Source organism: Astatotilapia calliptera, chromosome 19, assembly GCF_964374335.1.
Source record: "Astatotilapia calliptera chromosome 19, fAstCal68.1, whole genome shotgun sequence".
NCBI classification, from domain to species: Eukaryota; Metazoa; Chordata; class Actinopteri; order Cichliformes; family Cichlidae; genus Astatotilapia; species Astatotilapia calliptera.
In genome coordinates this window covers 14,924,135-14,946,213 of record NC_137440.1, presented here as the reverse complement: position 1 = coordinate 14,946,213, position 22,079 = coordinate 14,924,135, and the positions used below count along the sequence as shown (strand labels likewise).

The window sequence follows — 22,079 nt, the reverse complement described above, 5'->3', positions numbered from 1 at the left end:
TGTCTTTTAAGGTGTAAGGCAAGAGGTGACCCAGAGCCAGCCATTCACTGGATCTCTCCTGAGGGTAAACTGGTCTCTAATTCCTCCAGAACACTTGTCTACGCTAACGGGACTCTGGACATTGTCATCAGTAAGGTGCAAGACACTGGCTCGTTCACCTGTATCTCCTCCAACCCCGCCGGCGAGGCTCACCAAACAGTGGATTTGGTTATTATCAAACTCCCGCACATTTCCAACAACACAAACAACATCCAGGAGTCTGACACGCGATCGTCGGACATTTCCACGTCAACCCGAGGCGGCGCCAACGGGAGCAACGTGACTGGTGATGTGAAGAGTGGTGTGGATAAGAGGGTGGTGACAGCTGAGGCCACGTCATCAACTGCACTGATCAAGTTCAACTTCCAGAGGAATATACCAGGAATTCGGATGTTCCAGATACAGTATAACGGAAGCCAGGATGACTCACTGGTTTACAGGTAATCTTGACAGCATCACTGCATAACATTCATTACACAGAGTGAGAAATTGAATATGATGTGGCCTACTGAGAGAATGAGCCAAGCTTGAGCAGCATAGATCAAATTACATCAGAATAGATCTAACTTTAATAATCCTCTTGGAAAATGTTTTCACTCGAAATACAAGTGGAACAGCTGGAGAGAAGTGAGAATGTAAGGCATCTGGGCACTGGCATACCTACAAGGCTGATATATTGGCACTGCAAGGTGACTATAAGGGAGTTATTAGGCCACTCCAAGTGGGCTACTGGGGCACTACGAAGAAAGAATGCTGGCCGTGAAAGGGATACATGTGGGAGTTGTAAGGTCACTATGAAGTCTCTGCATGAGCTTGAAGGTAAGTGAGATTTATGCACATGGGCAAACCGAGGCCATGACCATGGAAATTCTAGGTTAAAATACCCTAAAAAACAAACAAAAAATGTGTATTTGCCAATTCTGTTTGATCATGAAAATGATTATGTATTCACTGGGATTTTTTTTTTCAACCTACACACTTCCTTGTCTGAAATTTGCATAATTAATCCTAAAGTGGAAGACAATAAGCTTGTTTTTTATCAGAGCATATGCACAGATAATCCGTCTTTATTTACTCCCTTACAGGACAGACAAAAAGTTCATATCGGGGCAAGTTAGACTAACAAGGATATGAGACGAGGATGGAAAGCAAAGAAACATGAGAGTGTTTGACAATCTCGCAAACTAACACAAAACAGTCCAGCCTGCTGACTCAAACAGGATGGCCTTGACGGCGAGGGCTCTGCTGGCCTTTCTTGACTTTTGTTGTTTGCACAGGATTACACAGATTAGATCAGTCTCACAGGGAATGATTGTTATTTGAGCCAAATATTTACTCCAGTAAATTAGGGGGGGGGGGGGGGAATTAGCAAACACCTCAAGCTTCCATAGGGAAATCTCTTTCCTATCGCTACTAATCCCTACACGTACATCAATATGCATAATGGTCAACGGGAACACCGGGAATGACCAATTGGGTCATCATGACCGTGACCTTGGTTTCCAGGAAAGTCTTCTTTCTTCATAATTCTTTGTCGCTAAACCCCGTTTAGAAAGTGTAACATACAGAGACGGGACAAGTAGGGTTTATAGCTGTCCGTCTTTTTAAGATAACATTACAGCTGTTCTGTTGCTCTCGCTTAGATTCACAGCACAGAGTCTGTGCATTTAGACTTTCACCTTGAGACTTCAAAATACTACATTAAGTACTACAAACAAGCAGCTTTCTGTGGGGCCACAGAGGGGGAGTTATTAGACAGCCTATCACGACCCACGCTGATCATTCCTCTCTTCGTTAGATCGCTTATTCTTTCGTCCTGTCCTTTCATATTCCCCACTTCCTCTTACTCTCCCTTTTTTCAGTAGGAAGTTTTGGGTGTGTCTGTGTTATTTTGCAGTTCCCTTGTCTTTAGGTAACGGATTGATTTCCATTCAACACCTCTGCTTGCACAAAGCAGCAGCCAATTGATTCTGCTTTTTCATTACCTGCACATCAAAGACAGAGAGGAGGGACAGAGTGGTAAAAAGAGAATAGTAAAAGAGGGAGAAAAGAGAAGGATGAATGGAACACGAAGGGAGATGGCAGGAAAAAAATTGTGAATGTAGGCAGGAAAGAGAATGATAGACACAGGTAACATGGCCCCACTGTCACTGTCAGGTGGGGCTCTTACTTTTCAGGTTCAATGCCACAATAGACATTTCTGTGCTTTACTCCCCAGTGAGTCGAATGCAGTGAGTGACGGTTTAAATCTTCACAAGTGTACCCTTTCATTTATGTTAACCATATGACCCTGCTAGTTGCTGCAAAACTGAAAAGTAAGAGTTATAATACTTGATTCTGTATCGATTTGTGCAGGGAAACCTAAACCCACTACTTCTTCCTGAGGGAGATTGGGGTCAGCTGCAGAACAGAACCCCTGGAGCTCACAGGGATTTGGTGCCTTGCTCAAGGACACTTGAGAGACCGGCAGATGTTCACTGATACAGTACTGCTGTTTTAACACCAGTCCTGCTGCTTAAGGATTGTATTTCTATTGCGGAGTCCGGTCTAGTCCATAGTAAACCTCTCTTCAGAGAAGCAATCTCACTGGCATTCTAGTTTTTATTAACATGAGTAATTTCTTTGTCTTTAATGTTAGAGAGACAGCCCAGCAAACTGCATGGCTTTAAGAGAGAAAAAATAAAGATGAATAGTAGAGCAGGGCGATATGGCCAAAAATATTTATCACGATATATATTTGAAAATTTGCGATAACGATATAACCGACGATATAATTGATGCGAGACAAAATACAACTCCACAACATTACTAGCGCAAAAAGACAACCTTCCATTTATTTTCACTTAAACAAGAAGCTGGTTTTTATGTACATTAAAGCTTTATAAAAATGTAACAGTGCAAATGCAAATTCCTTGCTGAAAGTTTAACCAAAAGGCATTTCCAGTAGAAATGGGCTGACATATCCTGAGCATAACCATGTATAATATCCACTGAAGTTAAAAAGAGGTGCTTTGCAACATTAAACTGCAGTGTGCAGTACGCATTTTTCGGACCATAAGGTGCACGGGATTATAAAGCACATTAAGCGAAACAAAGCAGTCAGATAAATCAAACTTTATTAAACTCATTCTTCTTGCTTCCTCCACTTCTGTACCATTGATTCATTAATGTTGAATTCTCTGGCAGCTGCTCTATTCCCATGTTGTTGCAGTATATTAATGACTAACCTCGTATTGTGGATGGATTATCTCAGTTGTTCTCCTGACTGAAGTTTGGTCCGTTTACAGCATCCTGCCATGCGATTGCATTTGTCTCTAACCATGAAGAACCTTCACGTTAACTTTTATAAGTGGAAAAGTGTTAGTGTTCGTCCTCCAGCTTCACTGTTTGTTATGCTAACATAGCTGTGTCGCTAGCGATCACATAGCACATCATTATATACCAGCTAGCCCAACTTCAGTAACCCTACAAACGTCACTGCTGTTTAGTTTCCTGTCTTCATTTATGTTGGAAGTGATAGCAGAGCTGTACGTTTGATTTTTTTCAGAAATCTCTCAGTCAGAACATGCTATATCATGCTTAGGTAACTAGCGAAACTAGCGAGCTAACTTCCGCTAGCTTCCTGCTAACTTCTAACTCCGTTAAATGTAATAACTTTTGTTTTCATGGATGCCTGGAAGTTAAACTTTATAGTTACACCTGGTAAAGCAGCAATGCTGATCGTTTTATTAAAGATGAAAGAATTTAGACAATTTTTAACTCTAAGTGATGCTGCAGTGTTGTTTGACCTGAAGCATACGGAGTTTATAGGACCCAGATTACTCCCAGATTTAAGAGCATCTTAGTCCGACAAATATGACAATAACAACGGCTGCTTGCATGTTCTGCAAAAAAATGTGCTTTGTTGTGTATCTGACGGACAAACACCAAACCAGTTCCACATCACTGAAGTTGCACCATTTTTACAAACCAATTCTGGTTCATCTGTTTCACTCAACAATCGGCCATGTGCGTATGAAAACAAAGGCACTGCGCATGCGCGTTTTACTCCCATTCTATCGCGATATTTCATTTTCCTATCGTTGCCTAACATTCTACCGGTATTACCGTGAACGGTATAATATGGCCCAGCCCTAATGAATAGCCACACGTTTGTCTGATTATAGACAGTATGTCTCTTTTTTTTCATATGGGGACGTAGATTAGAATCTGGAACATGCATCTCTCAAACTGTCGTCTTCCAGCTTGGCCTGACAGTGCTTAAATGATGGAATTCTGAGACTTGACTACCACTAGACAGTATATTCAGGGTACTTGCTATGAATGTCATGGAGTATGATGTTTTCAGAAAGCATGCTCTGGAAAGAAAATAAATGAAAGTCAGTAGAAGTAAACAGAATACATGTGTGTGAATGAGACAGGTGGAAAGATGCTGGAAAGAGTAGAGGTAGTCAAGGTAGCTGAGTTTAAATACCTAGAGACAACCATCCAAAGCAACGGACGGTGCACAAGAGAGATAGCATGGAGTGGGTGAAGATGAGTGAAAGGAACAGTTTATAATGTATCATTTGGAGACAAAGTTACAGAGGTAAAGCTGAGAATCGTTTAGACATATGTGGAGGAGGGATGGTAAATATATAGGACCAAGGATGGTGAACATGCAGCTTACAGGCAGGAGGAAAAGAGAAGAGGGTTGGTGTGAAGAATGTTGATTCTGGGAATAGGGTGAGATGGAGGGAGGTAATCCACTGTGGTGACCTCTAAAGGGAATAATGAAGAAAAGGAAGTGCACCATGATTAGTTTTATTTAGGGTGGGTAGCATTATGGTGAGTGGTTAGCAGTGTTTCTAAAGTTGTGTCCTGCTGGGGATTTGTGTGTAGGCCCCTTCTGTGCTTGTGTTCAAACACATGCATGTTAGCTTATTTGTTTAAGGATATTTTCTATAAAACATATTCACCTACATTATTGTCTAAATGTTGTCCTCAAGGTATCTCTTCACAGGAAGGTACATCGCTTTGTTGGAGATGAGTAAGAAAATAATCTGGATTTATTCCATAGCCATTTTAGTTACATTGAATATTGGGAATCCCAAAAATGGCAGTTGGACTGCAACAAAATATAATTTGACATTATATGTCAATCTAAAAAACATTTGATTAATGACCTATTGTCCTGATTAATGGACAAAGAACTGCAAAGAATTAACTGCAAAGAAAAAATACATATCAGTTTCCTTTAACTCAAAGAAATCTTGCAAATCTTTGCATATTAAAATATTAAACAAGATAACATTTTGGTTTGTCTTTAAAATATGACTAAATTATCGGTCGAAGATCTGACAATTCTTGTTCTACAGAACATTTGAAGTCTCGAGTTGTGATTATTAATCACTTCTCAGTCCATTTGGACCAGTGTCCAATGAAATAAAGCTGATCAAATTCTGATCCTTTCTGTACTATTTTATCTGCCTGAGCTGCTTTCCACAATTAAAGGCCTGCTCTATTTCGCGGGGTATAGATTGCTGTTAAATTGGATTCTTCACATATAACTTACATTCAGGCAGAAGTATCTTGGATGTTTTTTTGCTGGCGCTCACTGTCACTTTTACTAAGTAACATGATAAATGGTGCCAACAACAAGCAAGGTCAGCTTTGCTAATTAATGTTAATTATTGTTTAGGTGGTGACAGAAGCGTCACTGTGAACTCATGCTGCAGAATTTCTAGTCTAGTACTCATCAAAATTTTGATTAAGTAGTTAGCGGCAAGTTAAGGTGTGTCATGTTAATTAGGTATTTACAGTGTGTCTGATATTTAATTAGCATGTATGTAAATAGAATCACATCATACCCGATACTGGCAAATATCTTATATCACAGAATTAAGATTAAAGCATAAACCAAGATATTCCTACTGGCTATGACCCCAGTTTGTAGTGATTTTTTCCAAAGCTTTATCAATGCCAAATTGTCCTCCATAAACTTCATTGTTCATCAACCACAGTGACCAAAAATAAATTTGGTACATTTTTTCAGGGAACTTTTAAGAGAGCTGTTTTGTCTGAAAGCAAAATGAATCAACCTTATTTTACAAGGTACTCAAGGTCTTAATCGAGCGTACCAAGAGCGCCACACCATTTAATTCAAGCCACTTTATAATGCAGAACCAACTGTGGATTCAGTAAAAAATATTTGTAGTTAAATTGTTTAGCAGCTGTTAAGTTTCATCATCATCTCTTGTCATGGTCTCTATAACTCTAAACTTGGATTTGTATAAATAACTGCCAGAGGAAGTAAATTGAGTCAACAACACAGCTCATTTCCAAATTTCAGCCTGATATTTCAGGGTCATATCAAGTAAAGAGTGGTATTGAGTAAATAATGTGATGACCTTTTACTCATGACTAGAGCAGAAGCAGCACATGTAGTCCCTGGCCTTAACACCTCACTGGTTTCATCGTGGAGGTCAGAGCCACGTCGATGATGATGCTGAAGCTCACAGTGAGCGTCGATACAGGCGACTGCAAAATGGCCACAAAGTGTAACACATTCTTATCACAGTGAAGAACCAATTTCTGTATTTAATTAAAGGTTTGGATGAATACAATCTATTATTGGATCAGAGAAAAAAATCAATTTGCAAATTATAAGATGAATAGGTGTCTTGTTTAGTCAATGAGCAGCATTTTATAATGGTGATGGTAAAAGGCCTCTTAAAGACGTGTGCGCTGAACATAGAAAGAAATGTTGATGAATGCTGTTTTCCAGTGAAGTGGAGCAAAATCAAAAATAAAGATAATGAATTTTGCATTAAAGGTCTTCCCGATTTTAAAACGTTAGACTCGATCACAGCAGTCTTGTGTAAAACCTAACTGAACCTGATGTGCATACATGATGTTTGAAACTTTATGAAAAAAAAACATTTTCAAAAAATTCCAGAGACACTTGAACATAGTCACATCCATTAATTAAAAAACAGTTTAGAACAACAACTTAGATCGTTTGAAACGATGTGCACAGTGCTCCATTAATATCCACTCAGATAACAACTATGTGTGAGTATATCCAGTTAAGTCTTGGTTCCTCAGAGCAGAAAAAACAGAAATTTACTTGTCTATAGAGAGGGAGAGAGAGACAGAGAAAATTGACATCATAGCTAAGAGCGAAACCAAACTGACTTTTGAAAATGACTAAATAAAAGAACTTGTGCTGTACTGTATACACCCATAAACTCAAGCCCTGGAGTAGCAATTTATTTAAAGCTACAACAGGTCCAGTGACATAAAGACTTCAAAATATCTGCCAAATCTGAGGCTATGGCGTATCAAAAGACATTAACTCAGCGTTGACACTCTCTAAGTAATATAGAAATGCACACAACCTCTATTGTGAACTGTGCTGCCATTTGTTCTTTGATATTTTTTTTCAGCTGTTGTTTTCCAGTCCAGCAGATCCATCGAGCTACAGGGGCTGGTTGCCATTTGCCAGAAAAACTACACATCAAGCAAGTTGTGTGGCAAGCTTTTTTATGAGACCACACAACAGGGGGCGGGGGATGAATCCAAGCTTACATTCACTCCCTCTGTTTCTCTCTCTCCTCTTTCTGTAACAGGAAGTACAGTAGTTTACCCTTGCCAGTGGTCCCTGTGGCCCAAGTATACAGTAACACCTAGCTCAACTGCGCTTAAGACATGAAAAAGCATCCGCCTTTATCCTGCCGTAATGTTCCAGTTCTGATTTTATAGTGCCATAAACATATAGCAGGACTAACATAACACTTTTATTGCTGTAAGTAGTCTATTGGGTTTTAAGCTAACATAAGAAGTACAAGGAAAGTACCACAGCAGTGAGGATGAGTCTAAAGGAAAGAAGTCATGATAAAAGTGAAACAAGGGGTAGACAAAGGGAACATAATGATTTATATGCCTTGGTGCAGCAGAGAAAGGCTGAAAATGTGGAACAGTTGGGAAAAGAGAAGGAGGGAGAAAAGGATGATAAAAAGAGGGTAAAATGATAAAATAAACATGGAGGTATGTGGTAATAAAGGGGGTGTGAGAAGGGGAGGGAATGTGAGGGCAGCTGGAAGAATAACCACACTGAAGTTGTTCAGAAAAGGAATGATTTAGGAAAGGGAGAAAGAGGCTGAAAAAAGAAGGCAGCAGAGATGAAAAGCAAGAAAGTAAATGGCAAAGATGGAGGATGGAAAGGAGGCATAAGGAAAGGAACAGAAAAAACATGAAAAAGCTAATGGGAGATCAAAACAACAGATTCAAGAAGTAACATTATGCAGGAAGGATATATAGAAGCAGCCAGCCACAGCATTAAGGAGATGCAGATGACTCAGCGAAGCTGGAAGAATGGAGCTGAGCTGGGCAGATGGAGGTCTACGGCTTGCAGCAGATAATGCTGAAACATCTTTTGAACATCTGGGACAGCTTTAGCTGCATGACACGTTGACATCTAGTCATAACTATAATGAGATTCAGCTAAGACTTTTTTACATTATTTATTTAATAATTGTTTAGTCTCACTGCAGGTTGTTTATCTTATATAAGTTACTAAGGCTACGTTCACACTGCAGGTCTTAATGCTCAATTCCGATTTTTTGATCAAATCCGATTTTTTTGTCTGCTCGTTCACACTACAAATAAAATGCGACAGCAAACGCTCTCTAGTGTGAACGCTCAAAGCGGCCCGCATGCGCAAAAGAAGATGTCACACACAACGCGCTCTGTTTAGACCCAGAGCAACAGTATTGTTTGACTGATGGCCCTTAATATAAAGACTTCGGTCTTCACGTTTCCCAATTTTTGCTTTAAGTTATTTTGTTATTTACATAATAATGTAAATAACCTAATAATGATCCTTATTGCTGTTTTAGAGAGGAGCGGTGCTTCAAAGGATAGCTGTAGATTTCTGTCAGAATCTGCAGATTATACAGTACAAATAAAATGTTTACGTTGTCTTCCCAACAGTTTCACTGACATCTACACTGGATGGCCAGGAAGCGTTCGCGATGTCTTCTCGGGCGCTTCTCTGGCGCTGATAATTGGCTTCAGTCTTGTGTCGGTGACGTAAAAGGCGGATTTAATGCGACTTGACCGTTCAAACAGCAGTCGCTTTCTAAAACATCGGATATGTATCGGATTCAGTACCACATACGAAAGTGACCCAGATCGGATTTGAAAATATCGGATTTGCGCCGTTCACACTGTCATAGCATGATCGGATATGGGTCGCATAGGGTCAAAAAATCGGATTTGATGCGCTTTCGCCTGCAGTGTGAACGTAGCCTAATTTTGTTTTCCTCACTCTACATATTTTAAATGAAGTCAGTGGTTTTGTATACTTTACTTATATAAATGAATTTATTCACTCTTGTGTTACCCGATCCTGCTCTACTGCCTCATTTGGTTTAGAAGTCGAGCAGTCTTAGGTTTCATTCACCATCATATTTCTGGTCAAAGGAGCTTGCAAAGAAACGTGAATGTTTTGCTTCCCACTGACGTCACACAAAGATTTACGGTGTGTTTTAGAGGCTATCTTTGGATGCTCTTTGGTAATTTGCGGTTGTTTCATCTGGGCTGTTTATACGTTAATTTCTTTGGAAATTATGATGATGAGAGAAATCATCCAAAATACAGTATTAAAGTGTAGCAGGTGACTGCGGCACAGGAGCTAGAGCAGGCCATTCTTCAGTCCGCATGTTCCTTCTCAAGTCCTTTGTTTTTGGCAAGCTTCCATCTCCAAATTACCCTGATCCATATGTGAGGCCATGTTATCACTCATGCACATTGCAGCACTGCATGAGTACAATTAGTGCTGTATGAAATGTGCATAAGTGGGTAAGTCTAGCTCATAGTGGAATGTGTTGTAAAAATGCCAAAACTATAATAAGCAAATGAAAAGCTGCACAGTTTATTAAGAGTTTTCTGTTAGTTTGACACTGTAGGCAGAACCTTTTCACATTTGAAATATTTTAATGTACTGTTACTATAAACATCTCGACTAGAGCAGTTTTTGAATTAGGAACTTTTGATCACAAATAAACTCAGTTTGGTCCGCTCTGTTACGTTACCCCTAAGAGTGTTTTTAATATTCATAAAATTAATTTTAGAACTAAACTTCCTTCACTCGTGAAATCTTTTATTGATTCTCACTGCAAGCAGTAATTCACATTATGATTTCTCAAGACCCCTAAAATGTCGTCTTTGAACAGATTGAAATTTTTACAGCCAAGTGAGAACGAACACTGTAAGCTACGTTCATTTTTCACTAATTTAGTGTGTAAGGATGATTATCTGGAAAGCAATTTGAAGGGTTGGGATAATTATAGTTTTTAGATAATGCTGATACACTCTGACATTTAAATGAGGTGGCAGTGTGTTTTCTTGGGAACTGTGATATTATGACTGTAATTAAAGTAATTTCTTAACACTGTTTGTAGAAATGGTTTTCAAAGCTTTTGTTTTATTCCTTTGCTGCCGACAATCTGAATGCATACAGGGTTAAATGGGAAAGAAATGCACAAGTTGTTAGGAGTGCCCACCTGTCCTTGTCCCACCTATGACTACAAGCTGCGTAGGTGCTTGTTAACCATTAGTTCTGGTGTCAGGGGCACTATGCACGGTAACACAGAGATATAAAGCTCACTACTGCAATGTTTTCTGTCTGCCCGAGAGACTTGGACCTATTAGCATGGCATGGTGCCATCTGCTGTGTAAGCTACATTAGCTTTGAGGTTAGCAGTAATGGAGCAGATGTGGAGCTACCATTAATCTTCTTCACTTTGTGTATATAAACCTGTTATACGTAACTGGTTTGATTGTATTTGTGTTGTCAGATTGTTTAGAAAATTAAGTTGAAGAAAGTTATTTTCAGTAGCCTGTGAAAGTAATGACTAATGTGAGTGATTGCTGTGCAATGCGAACCGTTTTTACTGCACAAAACCAAAAAAAGTATGTAATAAAATTAAGCTAAGGCATGTTTAAAAAGTGCTATGCAAAGAAAAGTTTTTTAAAACCTATAACTGCTTTTGCAGGCTATTTTTCTGAGCTTATCTGACAAAGTTTTCTATGTTTCGGGCTATTTAATCTAGACTAGCTTCCATTGCAGTAACATGGAAAGCTCTAGCCAGAAGCACTGCATACAATTTTCTGAAATAATTGGACAACCTACTCTTAGATATCTGTGACCCACATTTTGGTCCTTTCCCTGTTTGAGTAACACAGCTGTGCAGTTTTACTGTGGAAAGGAAAGAAGATAGTGGTTAAATACAGCAGGTCAAATAATGAAAAATTAAAATAGAATTCAGTTGTAGTGCGTCATATCACATGAACTCCATCAGTATTGTTAATGAGATGACCAGTTCTATTAATTTTCCCTCTTGGTGGTTGGGGTGTCATGGGTGGTCATTTATGTGCAAACACTGTTTTGTTGTCTCAAATGTACTTTTTTGCATGGTCACTCTCAAACTTAAAGTAATCACAAGTAAATAAAGCATGTAAGGAAGTAAATCACAAAATCCAGGCTTCAGGCCCAATGTTGTCCCCTCTTCTCACATCAAACTGACATCAGATCATCCATGCATGACCCCAAACAGTGCCTGTTTTGTTGTTGCCAGAGTTGCTCAGCTTGCATTCACTTGCAGACTTAAAAAAAAAAACCCTCAAACTCTGAAGTTGGAAAAAATAAAAATAAAAAGGCAGGATTTTGCAGGTCAGAAACAGGGAGGTCTTAAAGGGACATTTCCACTGTGGCTCACTCATATAGTGCTATGGCTTTCACTTCATTTTTGTTTCAATGGCCAGCAATGCCACATACGCAAAACTAGAAAACTCTCTCTCTTCTCTGAAATGGAAAAGAAAATGATTTCCCTGCAGATATCTAAAACGACTAATGAGCTAGACAAAGCAGTGAAAATAATTGTGTGTTGTTCACCCACGGTGTCACATATGATCTAACTGGACCGTGCTGCTGGGGGCAAAGACTACAGCTGAGTTATTAGAAGTCCTCGGCCCATATTGCAAAACTCCAGCTTGACCTGAAGGTCCTGGTTTTGTGTGTTGCACCACTGCCATGCATGCCTTCAAACCTCCTGAAAGACTGCATATCTGTGGCCTTTAGGCTTTCTCCAATGTTTAATCAAGTGAAAATGTCTGAAACAGAACAATCTGGTATCAGAGTTCACTGTTCCATTCATGGATGGAAGCATTTGTCATGAGACAGAAAGCAGGAAGCAACAAATTGAGATGCTTGCTTTGACCTGGACCGGGGCGAGAGAAGTGAAACTCGATTAACATGCACTCTAATACAACGCAGAAGCCACAACCGTGCACATGCAGGCTTCTGTTTACAATCATATAGTCATTTCAGTGATGAAGTCCAGGAGTCCAGGTATGGTGACAAACGGCAGGAATAGTAGACTTGCAGTGGTAAAGAATATTACTGTAATGGAACTCACACACATAATTACATACATGTACAGACACATATAAGTACATAAATGGATACTCATAGAGAAACATCCAAGCTGACATTTTCTCTTGTGTAATGAAAGTGTAATGAAACCCTGAAACACACACACACTCACACAGAGGCGCCCTGGGCTGAGGGCTTGGCAGAGCAGAGTAGATAGATTAGTGTAATAGTCTCGGCCAAGGCAATCATCTGCCCACTGTAGGGCTTCAAAGACTGGCAGCAAGATCCAGCTCAGACACAAAGAAATTAACCACAATGAATGAGTCACTTTGGATGAGTTCACACTGCTAACAGCTCAAGAAGGAATGTAAGGGAAAAACAGAAAAAAGAAGAAAAAAAAACACATAAAAATGGGAAAAAAAATGTACTTTTGTGTGCTGAGTAAAGCTCAAACAGATTTTCAACATCTTGATTGTTGATTGTATACATAAATTATAAATGGTGATAGCTTTGCTTGCACACTGAAAATGAAAAAGTTTTTCCTTATTTCATTGGCCAGAAAATGCTGATATTTTAATGAAGAAACATTCTGATTTAGTACCTGTAAAAAGGAGGGTTCGTGCAGCTAATGGTTTCTTGGAAAGATTCATGTATGGCAAAGAAGCAAACAAGCCCTCGAGCCCAGTGCATTATTCCTCCCTATTCTTTTCCCGGTTTGTTTTTGACAGTAGAAAATGCTTTTTTACTATTTAAAATCATATTTTTTCTGCCTCCATTGTAAAAGCGGAAAATGTACATTTCCATCTTTGGAGCAACAAAACACCAGACTGTTTAGGAAGAACAGCATTTCCCCTGCAATATTTTATTTTCCTATTTTAAGTTACTTTTCTAACAGACAAAGGTGGACAAAAACTGTTGATGATTATGATAAATATGCTTAAACTATATTTAAACAGCCTAGATTTTGTGATCCAAGAACTGGACTGAAAATGACTGGAGCAAAAACAATGTCCAAAGCAAAACTTTGAAAGACATCAGAAGGCCTGAAGAAATATTCCTCAAAACCATTATAATAAATAAATAATAATAAAAATAATAATACTACAAGGAAGTCTGACTATTTGAAAGCAAATAAATGGGGGCTAGAAACTTTTGAAAGATTCTATAGTATAAAACTAGAAACACAATTTCCTACTTTGCATTGAAAGTTGATGACTTTTAAACCCGCATAACCTTGAAAAGCAATATACACTACCAGTCAAAGGTTTGGACACACCTTCACATTTAATGGCTTTTCTTTATTTTCATGACATTTATTTTCATAACTCAAAACATATTTTAGATTCTTCAAAATACTCACCCTTTGCTTTGATTACTGCTTTGCACACTCTTGGCATTCTCTCGATAAGCTTTATGAGGTCGTCACCTGAAATGGTTTTCCAACAGTCTTGAAGGAGTTCCCAGAGATGCCGAGCACTTGTTGGCCCTTTTGCCTTCACTCTGCGGTCCATCTCATCCCAAACCGTCTTGACTGGGTTTAGGTCAGGTGACTGTGGAGGCCAGGATATCTGGCTCAGCAATCCAGTTTCGTCATAGCAGTTGCTGGTTTTTGCAACTTCACTTGGAAACTCATTCCAAATTTTAGCTATTTTCTGGACTGACTACCTTGAGTTCTTAAAGTAATGATGGACTGCCATTTCTCTTTACTTAACTGATTGGTTCTTGCCATAATATAATTCTAACAGCTGTCAGCTGTGTACCAACCTGACTTCTGCACAACACAACTGATGGTCCCAACCCCATTAAGAAGTCAAGAAATTCCACAAATGAACCCTGACAAAGCACACCTGTGAAATGGAAACCATTTCAGTTGACTACATCTTGAAGCGCACTGAGAGAAGGCCAAGGATTTGCAGTGCTGTCAAAAAGCAAAGGGTGGCTACTTTGAGGAGTCTAAAATATAAAATATAAGACAAGTTATTTATCAATTTTGTCTTTGCTACATAATTACATAATAATAATAATAGATTTTATTTGAGGGCGCCTTTCAAAAACCCAAGGTCACCTTACAAAAGAACAAAATTAATAAAAGCAATAGTCATAAAATACATAAAAATAAGTGATTAAATAAATAATTGCAAAGCAGAACTTGACAACAGATAAAATCAGCACTAAAGCGAATACGTTTGAACAGATGTGTTTTGAGCTGTGACTTAACTGCGGGAAGAGAGTCATATTTCTTATGGCTGGAGGAAGAGAGTGGCTGGAAGAGCAGAACGACTGAAGGCTATGTTCCCCATAGTGGTAAGACGTGCGGACGGAACAGTAATAGTTTTAATAGTTTTGCAATTTTCATTAGTTTTTATTTTTATTTAATTTGACTTCAGATTTTCAATTTTATATCAGTTTTAATTAGTTTTTACCAATTGTTTGCTAGTTTAGTTTAGTTTTTATTTTTTGGAAAATCCTTAGTTTCAGTTTAGTTTTGATTAGTGTCAGTTATAGTTTTAGTTGTGTTTGCAATAATTAAGTGCAACAAAATCCCAGTTTCATCATATCAGTCATGCTCTTCTGCTTATCCTTGGGTATGTTGCTATTCCAGCTACCATACCCTGCACCCTGGACAGGTCGCCTGTCTGTCGCAGGGCTAACACGCAGAGACAGACAACTCACATTCCCACCTATGGGTTCTTTAAATAAATAAATAAATAAATAAAGGCAGATGAACAACCATTGATACCAGGCAACTATAAAATGTATATCTTGGCCCCAATGAGACTATTAACTCTTGCAGCACCGGGTGTTCATAATTTTGGTTCAAGTGAATTGATACATTTTTTCGAAGGCAATTGACTCACACAGCGCTTTCTCCTGACTTTTCCTGACATGATTCTGCGCGTGGACGCAGCAACACAGACGACTCGACTAACGTACTGGCCACCTGCTGGCATAATGAGACAGCAAGAAAAAAATCTGGAAACTAAACTTCATTTTCACCCTTGACTATTGTATGACACACACACATCTACGAAAACTAAACACATTTTTGCTATAAATTCAGTTAATTTTAGTTAGTTTTGTGAACACTCATTACAGTTTTAGTTAGTTTTCCTCTTTTTATTTTTATTTCCGTTAACGAAAATGTTTTTTCACTTCTAGTTTTCGTTATTTCGTTAGTTTTCGTTAACGATAATAACCTTGGTAAGATGAATAGCAGATGAGGATCGGGAAACAGTGGTGATATGGAGCAGGTCACACAAATAGGAAGGAGCAGATTTATGGACACACTTGTACGTGAGAAGTAAGAGTTTAAAATTTATCCTGGCTTCTATGGGCAACCAGTGAAGCTGCTGAAGAACTGGCGTAATATGAGCCCTTGACAGAGTACGAGTTGTGACCCGAGCTGCAGAATTTTGAAGAAGTTGGAGTTTATGAAGGGACCTTTTAGGGAGACCAAATAAGAGGTAATTGCAGTAATCAATGCGGGATGTAATACGACTATGGACACGGATGGCAGCAGCATGGGGAGTAAGGAAGGGATGGAGTCGGTTAATATTACCTAAGTGGAAGTATGTAATTAATGTGGGACTGGAATGAGAGAGTATTATCAAGTATGACACCCAAACTCTTAACCTGAGGGGAGGGTGGGAGAACTTTCAGTGTTAATGGAAAAACTGTGGGATTTGGATAAGATAGAGGCTGTACCAACAACTAAAACTTCTGTTTTATTACTGTTTAGTTTAAGAAAATTGGAGGAGAACCATGATTGTAGGTAGGTGAGAGGGATAAATTGGGTTTAGAAGAAATGTAGAGCTGGGTGTCATCATGTATCTTGCTTCATATATTTGATTTCTTCATTATGTATCTACAATTTAGGAAGTAGTAAAAATAAATAAAAGCCATTAAATGAGAGGGTTTGTCCAAATTTTTGACTTTTTAAAAGAAGAAATGCTGGTATGAGCTGTCAAAAGATAATCAATAAATGCCTATAGTTTAAGTTAAAATGCAGAGACCTACCAGGAGTTATGAAAACAAACGCTTTTTATAGAAAGATATTACTGCTTTAAACACAGCCACACATACATTCTTGCACACAAACGAAGCCCAAAGCAAGCACAGCAGTTAATAGAGAAATTAATCCCTGTCTGTGGATGCATGTGTATCCAAATGCAGCTGCTTGTGTTTGAGCTTGTAGGTACCAGTGACTTTCATTCCTGTCATTAACCTGCTATCTTCAGTATCCTTGTATGTGTCCCACCATAGAACTAATGGCATTTTCAGGATGTGTGTTTACGTGTAGTCAAGGTTCACCACTATTGTGATAAAACCATTAAGAGAAGCAAAGGGTAGAATTCTCATGGTCATCCACTGTTCAGATGATCCTATTAGTATTCATAGGGTTGTATGAATACCCTTCCTCACATGCACTCACATTCACTTAAAGCCTTGTGCTGTTATTCCATAGAGGGTATAGTCATGACCTGCCATTAAATTCATCCCCGAGCTCTTAATACTAACCATTAAACCTTAACAAGTCTTCTAACCTTCGCTTAACTCGAACTCAAAACCAGATGCTTTAACCTGGCCAAAGTAGCCCTCTGCTGCTCTCAGTGCACGCTCGACCACGGGCTTCTGAACTAGCTGCCCTCTTTGGATTTAATGAGGAATTTCATTAGCATTTTAATGACAAATTCCAGGACCGCTGACAAGACTTTATTTTAGAGAAACTGAAGGGCAAATATGCAAAACCTCCACTCAATGTGACAAGTGTGCAGTAAAGAGCAACAAATTGGACTCAAAATGTCCGAGTGTCCAAGAGAATATCCAAAATGATTCATTCTTTATTCATCCTTATTGTCAGAACTGACGAGGAAAGACTGAACGGTTTAAGTATACTTGTGCATCGTCGCAGGTCCATGCTGTCAAAGGTTGTCGGCTCAAACCTTCTGTGCCATAATAAGTCATTTAATTATCCTTTATTTGAGGATTCAGCATCCAAAGGAGCGGAGTGTGTTTACTCTGTGTCATTTCATTCACTTCACTTTTCATCACTCTTGATTTTTTTTCTGCATTCCTGTCTTCTTTTAAAAATGCACTGTACTGTTTTATTACTCTGGAGGATGGTGTCACATGTTTGTAGAAACAAAGCAGTGGGTATATTCATTATTTAGATTGTGCATATTTTCTGCACAGTGTTTTCACTATGATGACATGAGGAGCCTATCTTCTTACAGTCGTACACAAGAGAACTGACAGAAGTTCACCTGATGTTAGAAATTTGTTTAAGGTTATGAATGATGGTTCATTTGAAATTAAAAAAAAAAAGAGTAATGTCCTCCCACAGCAATTATTTCATGTACTTTTCATATTTTTATGAAAACCTCCCTGTTTAGTTCGACTTTATTTTTAACATTTCATGGACAGAATAGAACAACTGAATATAGCGAGGCCACTCAGCCTTGTTGCATTTTGTTGCAATTGTGATACTGCACCTAAACTATCTCTTAAAGTGCTAATTATTTTAATTTCCTTCAACTTACAAATGTTGAATCTCCAAAACAGCCACAGAAAGGGAATAGACTAGGCTAATTAACGCTGTATGTAACTGCTCATGATTCTTGCTATTCTGCCTCTTAGGCACTATTGCTACTGCTTTAGTTCTTTATTTGTCGGGAACCATGCATAGAAGCATTTAACTAGTATTGACTTTCTATCTGCACTCCTTAGGCAGGCAAACACAGCATTAGTTATGAAATCCAAATAATAGATGTTGAGTCAAATATAATTACTAGTTTATTTGTTTCTCTATGAAGGCTACTGTTTTCCACTAAGGTAGACTATATTAGCCATCTCAAAAAGGCTTCAAGAAGCTTGAAGCCAAGAAACTGCTGACACACATGTTGAACATTCATTTTGCCTTCCCTGTCTTCCTGCCACAGAATGATCCCTCCATCAAGCAAGAACTTCCTAGTCAACAACCTGGCAGCAGGCACCCAGTACGACCTCTGTGTCCTGGCCATCTACGATGACGTTATCACCTCTCTGACAGCGACGCGAGTGGTCGGCTGCGTGCAGTTCACCACCGAGTCAGAGTACATGAGATGTCATTTTATGCAGTCTCAGTTCCTGGGTGGGACCATGATCATTATCATCGGAGGGATAATAGTGGCCTCGGTTCTAGTTTTTATTATCATCCTGATGATACGATATAAGGTGGGTCTATCTCTGTCGCTCTTGTCCAGTCTAGCCATAAGGCAGCAGGAATGAGGCAAGAGAGCTTTTCATTTAGCTGAATGATTGTCGTTATGGTGATCATGTAACAAGAAAAAGTCACAAAGTGATCTAGTGATTTTTTTTTTTTTAATCTTTTGGTCTTCTTTGTATCTTTCTAATCAAAACTGTAAATTAGAGCTTAAATAAAAGCATTAAAATGATTTGTCTACATAAACTGATATTTTGAAGCATTTTAAAGTATCCTTAACTGATGCAAAAGCTACATCTGTTATAGTCATAGTGGTATTAGGTCTCCTGTAAATTTTTAAATATCATAGCATATTTTGTTTTATTTACAACAGCAACTTAGTCCTGATACAGGGACCAACAGGTTGGACTCAACGTGAATTTTAAAAGGGAAGAACCAGGTGAAGACATAAAGGACTAAACGTGTGCCTTAAAATGCATAAAAGTATAACTCAAAAAGTGTTTTTCTTGTTACTTGAAAGGGTTCAAAGGGAGACACTCAAGATGAGAAAAATCGGATCTAATTTTCCCTTTTCCCTATGCTTTTTCCTCAGGTGTGCAACCCTAGTGAGGGTGGCAAAGGCATTTCAATGTCAATGACCAACGTTCACTCACAGACCAATGGGCAGCAATCTCAGGGTTGCACCGTGACTCCAAGCTCCTCTAAACACGGCTCAATCGGATTAGACGACCTCTCAGGAGGCACAAAGAGGAGTGGTGCTGCAGCAGCGGGAGGTGGGAGAAAGGATACAATAGCTCAGGCCTCTGAGTCTTCCCTGCCTGACTGCTCCACAGCCACATCAGTTCTCAGCCAGGCTTGGTCGGCCAGAAGCCCAACAGCTGGAGCCGAGGAACGAGAGAAAACAGTTGAAGAGAGAGCTCAAGCCGGCATTGCATCACCCACCGCCACCACAGGCTCCCTACACAAGCCAAAGCGAAAGCCCGCCCCAACTAAGCCTGGCTCTGCTTGCTCCAGTGGCCAGGGGATGATCGAGAACCTCCCAACTGCCTCCTCGACACGACCACCTTCCTCTACTTCCACCGCCTCCTCTGCCCTCCTTCATTCCTCATCCCCCGGTGCCCTGGAGAACCTCAACACCAACCGAAATAACTCCACCGCTCTCTCTCAGACCCCACCACCTCCCTTTGCCTCTTCCCCTTTCTTCAGCCCCATCGCCACACCGAGCCCAGTCCCATCTGTGCGATTCAGAGAGACGCCCATCCTGCGCCGGGCTCCTCGCACCGCCGCCTCTTCTGCCAGATATCAGACTCTTCCTGTGGAGGAGGGAGGAAGGAGCAGAGCTAGGAGGAGGTACTCACTCAGTGAAGGAGGCTCAAAAACTCACTCCGCCCATCAGGGAGGAGGAGGAGCACCCAAAATAGGGCGCGTAATACGGAACAAAAGGAGCCAATCAATGAGCGGTATGCTACTCCCAAAAGATGGGGACGAAGAGTCGGACAAAGGGCGGTGTGACTCTGACTGGATCTTAGAAAGCACAGTTTGAACTGGAATGAGCCAGCGACCATAAAATGAACTTTGGTTTATTCATTGTTTGTCCTTTGTGTGAGTGGATGCGTGCAGTGTGAATCAAAGTTTTGTTTATGTGTGAAAAGCCTGCTTGTGTCACGAAAAACTTTGCGTGTTGTTACTGTGTGTTTTCCTGTTTGAATTTTCTTTCTAAACGTGTGAGAGGTTGACTGTGTTTCTGGTAAACGTGTGTGTGTGTGTGTGTGTGCGCGCTTTTTAAAAAAATAATCAGTCTTTTCATAACTTTTCTCCACAGTTATTTGTACTTGATTTACAGTTTACAGTTTTGTTTTTTGCTTTTGTTTCCACTTCAACAGTATCCATTTTGCAGTCAATCATTCAGCGAGTGGATAACTTGCCTTGTCTCGTAGCGTCCTCGAGTTGTCTCGTTGGTTCCACTTTATAGCACAAAAGAAAAACAAGACAATGGACTCGCCACGTCATTTCCCGATTCACTATCACCTTATCTGAAAAATACCACAAAAAGGGAATTAATACAGGAAATAAGAGGAATAAAAAAATACAAAAACGGGAAAAGCACACCATTCTTAATGTTCACACGCTCACAGAGATGTGCATCCATAATGTGGCAAGAGAATAGCAGTCGGTGCCTTCTTTTGCACTAACAGACCCTCACTAACAGATACTTTAACCGGATTTAGGACTCCACCATGGCTCCACGAATGAGGGGACGGATTAAGGAAGAGAGATTTCACACATAGCCTTTCTTACCTACTGCGGAGTACAGACCTTTTCTGGACACATAAAGACAAAATGTTGCAGACAGATGAAGACTTTAATGAACCTCTTATGAAAGTGATATTTTTTAAAGCGAAGTATTAAAAAAAAAAGCAAAGAAAAAAAGCAACGTGAGAACCTTGTGAGCTTTTCACTGACACTGGTATAATACAGCCTGTGTTGGTCACAAGCTCACGGAAAGCTTCTGTACAGAAAAAGACAACATGTACTGTTGTTATGTTGTGTAAAATAAAAAAGGGATAAAATGAAAATGGGAATGTTATGGGTGTGCTTTACAGCGAATATACAGCATGTCAAAAAATATACTGTGCTGGCATATTGCTCCAGTTTTTCATATCATTATTATATATTATATTATCTTTTCAATTGGAAAATTGTTTGAATGATGCGGCTTTTCATTCATATTTTGATAATTCGATGTATCGATGTTTACCTTAAAACCTCAGGCATAGTTACACACACACACACACACACACACACACACACACACACACACACACACACACACACAGACGTAGTCTGGAGGTTTATTCACAGCACAGAATCTGATTTCCATACCTCCCACCTCTCACTGACTGCATTTATTAGAGGGAAGCAATTTAGGAAAAAGTGCTCCCTGTGAGGCTTTGACAGTTTGCCAATGTGCCAATGAGTAAGGCTCACGTGACCTGTTTTTAAGTGCTTACAAAACAATCATAGCGCTCACATGAAAAACAGACTGTTGTGTAGCACGTGAGAAATAAGAGAGGGAGCAATAATTCAGCTCCATACAGTGCTTTATGATTCTCATATAGAGCACTCTTCTAAAGTAACAGGCACTTCTTATAACAGAAGAGCTTCTATCCTCCCCACTCAAAGGAAACCTTCTGTTGTATCTCTGTCTGTGGTGAGTTTTTAAAAGGTCTTATGTGTGGACCAGAATGATATTCAACAAAATCTACATCCAAAATCTGAATGTGGTAACAAGGACACACAGAAGCACAGCACAGTTGCCAAAGAAAATGATTTTTGTTGACTTACAGGCAAGAACCATAAAAATCTTCACTTGTGTACAGAAGACAGGAGGGTTAATATTACGTGGATTCAGAAGGTTGC

General features: G+C 39.4%; 1 protein-coding gene across 2 annotated transcripts in view; it reads left to right on the top strand.

Annotated features, from left to right (window-relative positions):
- Nucleotides 1-21,235, top strand: part of lrfn5a (leucine rich repeat and fibronectin type III domain containing 5a) — a 134,606-nt gene extending 113,371 nt beyond the window's left edge. For both annotated transcript variants that reach the window (XM_026152836.2, XM_080293444.1), the window contains 3 exons: nt 12-479; nt 18,397-18,670; nt 19,252-21,235. In XM_026152836.2, coding sequence (XP_026008621.1) covers nt 12-479; nt 18,397-18,670; nt 19,252-20,202 — 1,693 coding nt within the window. In that variant the 3' untranslated portion in view covers nt 20,203-21,235. The remainder of the gene's footprint in view (nt 1-11; nt 480-18,396; nt 18,671-19,251) is intronic.
- Nucleotides 21,236-22,079: the final 844 nt, after the last annotated feature.